The sequence below is a fragment of the Corylus avellana genome, chromosome ca9 (genome assembly GCF_901000735.1).
Source record: "Corylus avellana chromosome ca9, CavTom2PMs-1.0".
NCBI lineage: Eukaryota > Viridiplantae > Streptophyta > Magnoliopsida > Fagales > Betulaceae > Corylus > Corylus avellana.
Genome location: NC_081549.1, coordinates 3,339,431 through 3,349,376, shown reverse-complemented (window position 1 = coordinate 3,349,376; position 9,946 = coordinate 3,339,431). Strand labels below are relative to the sequence as shown.

Below are 9,946 nucleotides of genomic sequence, written 5' to 3'. Positions count from 1 at the left end.
AGGTCAACCACACACAAAAAAAAAAAAATAATAAAAAAAAAAAAGTCATTTATAAAATTATTATAAATGGTCCTTCTAATGTAGTGCTTATCACTAAAATGTCAGATGTCCTACGGCTTCTCATCTATTTGGCACTATATATCTAGCACGTGTTCCTTGCCTGTCTTCTTTCTATCATTGTCCTTGCAATATTTTTTGTTTAGGTGGCATGTAATCAAAAAGGCCTATCTAATAGTATCTTGCACCTATGGCAGTGTCTTGTCGTGTTTGGACAGCAGTACAAATCATACACAAATTCTTGCTTATACCTTCTTCTTTTTTTCTTTTTTTTTCTTTTTTTTTTGACGTGACTACTGAAAATTATAATTATATTTTAGATGAATAATTATTAAATTTTAAATTTAATGATAATCTTGATGGATCACATTAAGGATTCAATTGTAATTTAAGCTGGGAAGAATTAAAGTGTCTAATATTGGGAAAAATGATTCTCTCCATTTTAAATAAGAGTAATATTATCTTTTTTTTTTAGGGATAAATTTGTTGGACAAGTTTACCCTCCTAAATATACTAAATGGATGAAATGGAGAGGATCCGTTTCCAAGCTTATTGGATGACGTCTGTTTGAGTGTGTTGAGCCATATTAATTAATTGTTCATCTGACTGCAAATAAATTAATTAATGCTTAAGAATATTCATCTAGTTAAAATATTAAATTTAAACAATATTAATATATTAATATTGTTAGGCTCAAAAAATAACTATACATTGATGAATCCTACTAGAGGTGAAAAGGTTGGCGGTTATTAACCGCCTACTAACCGCTAACATCTTTTGAAGGCGGTTAGGAAAAATAGTTAACCGCCTAGGAGATTACAGTTAGCAGTTTTAGGTTTTAAAAAAACTATTAACCACTAACCGCTTATATATATAAGCGTCGAATATTGCACATTCAAGCCATTTAACTCGCATATGTTAATCCATTAGCATTGTTATTTGTTTGATTTTATGTTATTTTAGTGCTTTTCAGATTTTTAATAAAGATGTAAGAAATTCCATTGATTTTGGGCTTAAAGCAAACTTTGAGAAGATCTAGAAAATGTGACTAAACCTAACCAATCATAATAAATAACCTATATGATGTAGTTAAGTTTAATTAAATCAAGGAAATGATTAAATCGAAATTTCTCAAATTTAAGTTAAAATCGGATTGGATTCAAATTTAGATTCGCATTGGTTTCGTATATATATATATATATATATATATATATATATAAAAGCCAAGTACCACACAAGCTAGTTACCCAAGCCAAGAAAACCAAATTATTAGAAAGAGGGAAGTAATTACCAGAACAGTTAACCGTTAACATAACAAAGGAAAAATAAAGACACCTAGAGGCTAGAGAAGTTAAATTAAATAGCTAGACCTTCTTTTTTTTTTTCTTTTGTCTTTGTCTTTGTCTTTGTTTTTGTCTTTGCCCTTTCTAATCATTATATAAACGCTAAAATTTAACCTCTAAATTAACTAGGACCATGAGATGAGTGATACCAAAATTAAAACAAATTTGGGCTATATAACTTACCAAAAGATCTATCATCTTGATCACTACTTTACTATCAAAATATGACCACTTTGTCATTTTAACCTTCGAAGTTTATATAGTGATACTCGAATCCCACGAATTTTCAAATTGTGACAATTATTAATCCATTAGTAATTACTTCTGTTTGTTTGGATAAAAATTAAGTGACATAAGTCACTCGTAATTTTTTAGCTCCAAAACGACCGTAGGCGCAAAGTGTTTAAAAAATAAAAACACACAAAATATATATATATATATGGCAAAGGAAAATCTTCAGCGGGTTAACCACACGACAAATGCTACATAAATTCTCACTTTTACATTCTTAAATGCATATTTGTTAACACAATAGTAAAAATTAGCATTAAATTTTAGATGAATCACTAGTCAATTTTAAATTTAATAATAATTTTGGATGCATCACATTAAAGATTGTATACTTAAAGAGTGTAGTAATGTAAGATTGAATATATATATCCAAAATATTTATTTGGTATTTTACAGCTAAAAGCTAAATAATTCAGTGGGCTTTGCTTTCAACAATTATTAATATTGGTAGGGTCAGAAAACAACTAAACATGCATTGACGCATCCAACTATGGCATATAATTAAGATTGACGAGGAAAAGCTTTTGTTTCCCGGAGTGAAAACAAAAGTAGCCATCAACTTTATCTTCAACATTTTTTTTTTTTGTTCGTATTAATTAGGTTTTTCTTTTGGTGGGTCATAGGAGCATGCATTATTGCAGTGCATGGATGACAACAACTTTTTTTTTGTTCGTATCATTTAGGTTTTTCTTTTGGTGGGTCATAGGAGCATGCATTATTGCAGTGCATGGATGACAGGATGAGGCTTTTATTTCCCCAGAAACAATACCTAAGCCCTTCAAACCTTGTCAATTCCTGTAGCATGAATTGACAAGGTTTGGACACTTCGTTGTGGGGTTTGGCTTGAGTGATTAGTGGTGGCTGTGGCAATGCATTCTCGTGGTGGTTCGGCGGTGCGGCTGAGTTGCTGTGGTGTTGGGTCGTCGTTGGCGTTAGCAGAAATGAGGGTAGTGATGGGTGGGCAACTAGATGCTGTAGTGGTCACTGTTCAGGGGATTTGTGGCGCTAACGGTGTCGGACTGTTTGAATTATAAATAATTTAAATAATAAATATGAAAGAGTTTTTTTTTAAAAAAAATTATTTGTCCAAATAAGAATTGATTGCTCGAAACCTGCTAGCTAGCTAGGATAAGTAAGCCCATAAGAGGTTCTCTTCTTCTTTTTCTTTTTCTTTTTTTTTTTAAGGTACTGAAACCTCTTTCATTCAAATATTCAATCATTCATTAGAAAAAAGAAAAAAAAATCAATCATTCAAAAAGCATCAAAAGATTACAACTTTCCGCATGTACAACTTCATGAATAAGATCCGAGTATTCTTCCATCTGATGTTTAATTTAAGCACCCCCTTTATCCACAGATGTGCTACGGTACTACTATATTTGTTTCACATTTTATGTGCATCACGACTACTCAAGATTGGAAACTGTGCAAAACAATCTTCACATCTTCAATCAACGTACCGTATTTCAGCTACAGTTGGTCTTTCGACTTAAAAGCATTAACAATCTCCAATGCACCACCTTCCAAAATAACATTTCGTAGGTATAAATCTCTGCCAAAAAATACTGCGTTCCAAGCCGCATAAGCCTCCGCCATTGTTGAGTCGGTGACTCGGTGATATACGGAAGAGACAAGCACATTGATGCCAAGACCTTACCCATATACTTTTTCCTTACAATAACACCCACATTCATCAACTTTCTAGTCTTATCAATAGCCGCATCCCAATTTATTTATAAACACCATCTGGAGGCATTTTCCACCATGAGATCACATTGACTTGCCTTCTTACTCCCTGATTCTTGTCTTTTTGTACCGCTCCGTAATAATCCTCATTTATTGAGAATCTCTATCCAATTATATGGGCATGGTTTTCTTCTTAATTAATGAAAAGATTATATTTTAAGAGAAGATATAGCTCCGTCCAGGTTGATATAATGGTGGTGTTGGGTTTGTAAATGATGATGAGAGGTGCATGAGCACACGCCATTACTTGGTCGCTCTCAGATAACACTAAAATGTCATTAATTTGGGGTTGATTCGCTTGGAACGATTAGGCAACTAGACTTGAAGTTTATCATTTTTGGTTCAGACTTCATGAGTATATGGATTTCTATGCTTTAAACCTTTGGTTGTTTTTTTTTTTTCACTTTTTTTCTTTTTTCTTCTAAATTTTTCTTTTAGAAGTTCAAAAACATTTCTCAGTCTTTGTCTTTAAGAAACATCTTTAAAAATTTTACCAACCAAATTTGGATGTACATATAATACTTTACTCAAATGTGACTATCACCAAAATAATTTTTAGGGTTAATAACTTTTTTGGTACCTCAGTTTGACAATTTTTACTTTTTCCCCCTAAGTTTTAAAACGGGACAAATCTAGTACCCAACCTATTTGAAAAAACAAAATCAATACATCCATTACTTCAGTCAACGGAATTTCCATGTGTCACTTCCATAATACGCCATGTGTCCTAAAAAAATTAAAAATAATTAAAAATTAAAAAATAATAATAATAAAAAAAATAAAAAAAAATAAAAAGGGAAAAGAAAAAAGAAAAAAACATACACACACAATCTGTTTGGTTGCCGAGATAACAAGGGAAAGATTTAATCATTGCGAAAACACTTTTCAAAACTTTACGAAACCAAACATGTCACTTTTTCATAACTCTAAAAGGAAAATTTTATTCAACCAATGACAATATAAAAAATAAAAAAAAAGTCCATGATCATACCTTTATATAGACTTCAAAGACTTAATTATAAGCATTAAGTACTAAGAAGTCTTAATTATTACAAATAAAGACTTCCAATTACTAATTAACAATAATTCCTTAAAAGTACGTACCCTAAACCAAACACTCATAAATTAAAGGAAAACAAATCATAAACTAGCTTAAACTAAGAACGAAAATTCAACTTTTGGTTGTTGCCTCCATGCACGTTCAAACTTTTCTACTCCCATCCATCCACGCGAATCACTTATGAAGGACCCTTGATTTATTTGCATCAAAAGATGACCTAAATGGAAAACAAAATTTAACACACACACACACACACACATATATATATATATATATATATATATATGCCACATCCACACAAGGTATGAAAGCCAACAAATTAAATCCAATAGAAAGAGGCAAGTAAGAAATTACCACAACAGTAAACAGTTAACATGAAAAATAAAAAAGAAACCTAGAGCAGTTAAAATAAATATGCTAGAATTTAACTTCCAAAACATTGAGATAAGAGATACTTGAATTTAAAAAAATAAAAAATAAAAATTGAGCGATATATAACTCACTGAAGATCCATCATGATCACTACAGATGACTTCTTAAGATTGAGCATATATATCCTCGTAGAAGAACTTTTTGAAGGAATCCATGCATTGTGTTTGCAAACACAATGCTATGATGAGAGATTCTTCATCTGCAGACCTGGCATGACAAATATCTTGCCATCAGAATGCAAGATCCCTGGACCCACGTATACAGGCTTTCCCCATCCAAAATCTACACTATACAAAGGCAAACTGATCCAGCTACCAATATTAGCATTGGGATTCCCTAAGAAAGGTGCTTCGGTGAATCCCCTGATGTGGAAGTTTTTCCTCAAAGGAGCCACGTCTTTTTGACTCGTTATAAAATCAAGAGCGGATGTTATGTACTCATCTGTAACTCTCTCAATTGCTTCCCTCAGTTTCCCAGAAGCATAACTCAGTGGCTTGGACAAGAGGTCAGCATAAAGACACGTTGATGTCATGGTAGCGAAGATTACATTCCCAAAGTATCCTTGAGTGAGCGGTGGTTTGACCCGATTGCGGCCATCGGCTCCGAGGAGAACTCTTGTTGGTTGGCAATCATCGCCTAGACGTGCCTTGCATGCACACCTCCAAATGTGGCCGGCGACAGCTTCATATCTAGAATAGGGTCGTGCCAACACCATGTTTTGATTGGCTTTTTTCTGGAGTTCCTTGACTTGCTCTTTGGTGACTTTGAGTAGGACAGCACTAGTTTCTTTCTGTTGCTCTGCTTTAGTGTCGGAACAACCTATTAAGAGTGGTGGTTTTGAGAACGCTATATGATCAAAACGTGGAAGCACCGGCGATACTTCACGTGACCGTAACACAGTTCGATCATGAAATGGCATCTCATCGAACCCCAAATCCTCTCCACGAGCCAACTTAGCCCAAGCATTGGTGAAGTTCATTGCAGCCCGCCCATCAGCCACAATGTGGGATATGGCTGTTCCAACACAAAGGCCACCACAAGGAAATCTTGTTAGTTGCACCAATAACAAGGGCCGCTCCTCAATTGAAGTAGCACTGTAATCAACTCTAGGGAAAAGATGTTTGATTATCCCGTTTGGTGTAAAATCACCAAATTCGTCCAGTTTTGATTCAGAGTAAGCTTCCGTCAGCTGCGCTCCCATGGCGTGGCAATGAAGTTGTAGTCGGGCTCCTTCGATCCAATGAAGTCGGCCAGCAAGTGGGTAGTAGTGAACCAATGCACGGCTTAGGGAGTTCTTCATTGTCTCAATTGAAAATGGTATAATGGTGTTGTTGTTGGGTTTGTAAATGATGATGAGAGGTGCATGAGTCCACGGCATCACTTGGTCGCTCTCCGATAACAATAAAACGCCATTTGGGGTTGGCTCGCTTGGAACGACCATGCAAGTAGACTTGAAGGTTATCATTTTTGGTTGTAAGTACTTCAGTATATGGATTTCTATGCATCAAAAGATGACCTAAATGAAACACAAAATTTAACATATATATATAATCATTTATAAAATTATTTTGCACAGGTCCTTTTTTTTATTTGGTAACATACCCAGGCCCTTTTAATATCAGATGCCCTACGACTTCTCATCTATGGCAGCTTTTATCAATTTGGCATTATCGTCCTTGCCTCTCTTTTTCTAGGTGGCATTTAACCAAAAAGGCATCTCTGGTAGTATCCTGCACCTATGGCAGTGTCTTCTTGTGTTTGGACAGCAGTGAAAATCTTCAGCGGGTTAATTACACCGGAAATAATACACAAATTCGTACTTTCACATTCTTGAATTATCAAATTGTGACAATTATTATCCCATCTAGCTTGTAAGTGCTTCTATCTATTTGGATAAAAATTAAGTCACATATATGTGTCGCTCATAACCTTTTAACTCCAAAACTACGTACCCTAGTACGTTGCAAAATGTTAAAAAATTATGATGCGAAGGTCCTTCTATTGTAGTGCTTATCATATCACATGTCCTGCCACTTCTCATCTATTTGGCACTGTATATCTAGCACGTGTTCCTTGCCTGTCTTCTTTCTATCATTGTCCTTGCAATATTTTTTGTTTAGGTGGCATTTAATCAAATAGGCATCTCTAATAGTATCTTGCACCTATGGCAGTGTCTTGTCGTGTTTGGACAGCGGTACAAATCATACACAGATTCTTGCTTTTACCTTCTTTTTTTTCTTTTCTTTTTTTGACGTGAGTACTAAAAATTATAATTATATTTTAAATGAATAATTATTAAATTTTAAATTTAATGACAATTTTGGATGGATCAAACTAGGGATTCAATTGTATATTTAAGAGGGTAAGAGTGAAAATGCGTCTAATATTGGGAAAATGATTCTCTCCATTTCAAATAAGAGTAATATTGTCTTTTTTTTTTTTTTTTTTTTAGGGATAAATTTGCGGGACAAATTTACCCTCCTAAATATACTAAATGGATACTCTCCATTTTATTTGAAATTGAGAGGATCCGTTTCCAAGCTTATTGGATGATGTCTATTTGAGCGTGTTGAGCCATATTAATTAATTGTTCATCTAACTGCAAAGAAATTAATTAATGCTTAAGAATATTCATCTAGTTAAAATATTAAATTTAAACAATATTAATATATTAATATTGTTAGGCTCAAAAAATAACTATACATTGATGAATCCTACTAGGGGTGAAAAGGTTGGTAGTTATTAATCGCCTACTAACCGCTAACCACTTTTAAAGGCGGTTACGAAAAACCGTTAACCGCCTAGGAGATTACCATTAGCAATTTTAGGTTTTGAAAAAATTAGTAACCACTAACTGCCTATATATATATATAAGAGCCAAATATTGCACATTCAAGCCATTTAACTCGCATATGTTAATTTATTAGCATTGTTATTTGTTTGATTTTATGTTGTTTTAGTGTTTTTCAGATTTTTAATAAATATGTAAGAAATTTCATTGATTGTAGGCTTAATACACACTTTGAGAAGACTTAAAAAATGTGACTAAACCTAACCAATCATAATAGATGACCTATATGATGTGGTTAAATTTAATCAAATCAAAGAAATGATTAAATCCAAATTTCTCAAATTTGAGTTAAAATCGGATTAAATTCAAACTTAGATTCCGCACACGTCTCAGTATTTTGAGTTACCTTTCCAATACCATTAGTTCCATATATATATATAAGCCAACCACATAAGCTAGTTTTTTTTTTTTTTTTGACATGTCCACACAAAAGAAGGGGGAGGGAGAATTTAAACTAGTAATATCTGTTTTATTAGGTATGGTCTACGGCCGATTGAACTACCCCTTAAAAACACCACATAAGCAAGTTAAGCAAGTCAAGAAAACCAAATTATTAGAAAGAGGGAAGTAATTACCAGAACACTTAACAGTTAAAATGACAAAGGAAAAAGAAAGACACCTAAAGGCTACTGCAGTTAAAGTAAAATACAGTCGTAGGTGGACTTTTTTCTTTTTCTTTTTTTTTTTCCTTTTTTTTTTGGTTAGTCTTTCTAATCATTATAAACAAATTGGGCTATATAACTTACCAAAAGATCCATTATCTAGATCACTACTTTACTAGCAAAGCATGACCGCTTTATTTTTACTTTCAAAGTTTTTAAAGTGATACTCCAATCTCACAAACTAGACAATTATTTTAGTCCATCTTCTACATACTTCCGTTTGTTTGAATAAAAGTTTGGTGACATGCATTGCTCGTCATTTTTTAGCTTTAAATTCCAAAACTACGGCGCAAAGTGTTTAAAAAATAAAAACACCCGAAAAAAAAAAAGAAAAAAAAAAAAAGTCATTTATAAAATTATTATGCATGGTCCTTCTAATGTAGTGCTTATCACTAAAATATCAGATGTCCTACGACTTGTCATTTATGTGGCAGCTTTTATCAATTTGGCATTTCTCTTCTTTGTATCATTGTCCTTGCAATATATATCTTTTTCTAGGTGGCATTTAACCAAAAACGCATCTCTAGTGGTATCCTGCACCTATGGCAGTGTCTTATTGTGTTTGGATCACAGTGAAAATCTTCAGCGGGTTAACGCATCGAGAAATGCTATACAAATTAACGCTTTTTTTTTTTTTTTTTTTGATACAATAGTAAAAATTATCAGTGACTTTTGAATGAATCATTAGTAAATTTTAAATTTAATGATAATTTTGGATGGATCACATTAAAGATTAGAAATAAATACAAAATTAATCTTTGTGATTGGTCTAAATTACAAATCATTACATGTTGTATAATAAATAATTTATATGTTTGTGGTATAAAAAATAATTTATAAGTTCTCGGGGTAAACCAAAATAACAGTTTATTCCATAAAATCAATTTTCGTTAAGTAAATATAAGTTAACAGAACCCGTTACTTTGTCATATCATACTGCTATAGTAAATTAACTCAATCTCATCTATCTCCAAAATTTTACTCAGTGCGTAACCTTCCCTCATTTTCATCTTCCTCACCACGATTTTGGAGCATTTTGCAAAAATTTGACGGTCGCATTTTGCGAAGCGGCTAACGAAGATGAAGATGAGAGAAAGTTACACACAAAGTAAAATTTTGGAGATACAAGAAATTATGTTAATTTACTGTAGTCGTATGACTACGTAGAGTGAGGGTTGATGTAATTTTAGCTGGCATTGTAAAATGATGTGAAAAATCTTAAATTGTCATTTTTGAAAGTCATAAATTAATAATAACACTAGGTATGAAGTGGCAGAGTGACAGGTTTTGTTTAAATTACTTAATGAAAATTGATTTCAGGGAGTAAACTATTATTTTCACTACAAGCAATATGGTCTTTAGCGACCAAACAAATAGCGGCGACCCAAAAGTCGCCGCTATTGATGGGTCATTACCGGCGACTTTTTTTAGTTGCCGCTAATGATCCATTTATAGCGGCGACATCTGGGTCGCCGCTAATAGTCGACACTAAAAACCAAAAAAA

The 9,946-nt window shown here is 33.1% G+C and overlaps 2 protein-coding genes across 2 annotated transcripts in view; both read right to left on the bottom strand.

Annotated features, from left to right (window-relative positions):
- Window positions 1–5,026: 5,026 nt before the first annotated feature.
- On the bottom strand, window positions 5,027–6,444 carry LOC132191276 (hydroxycinnamoyl-CoA:piscidic acid hydroxycinnamoyltransferase-like). The gene has a single exon (XM_059606222.1). The coding sequence runs from the start codon at window positions 6,392–6,394 to the stop codon at window positions 5,108–5,110; it is 1,287 nt and encodes a 428-aa protein (XP_059462205.1). The 5' UTR covers window positions 6,395–6,444; the 3' UTR covers window positions 5,027–5,107.
- LOC132191275 (hydroxycinnamoyl-CoA:piscidic acid hydroxycinnamoyltransferase-like) overlaps window positions 6,434–9,946 on the bottom strand; it is a 7,734-nt gene continuing 4,221 nt past the window's right edge. Inside the window, exon 2 of the mRNA XM_059606221.1 lies at window positions 6,434–6,445. The gene's annotated coding sequence lies outside the window, so the exon portion shown is untranslated. The remainder of the gene's footprint in view (window positions 6,446–9,946) is intronic.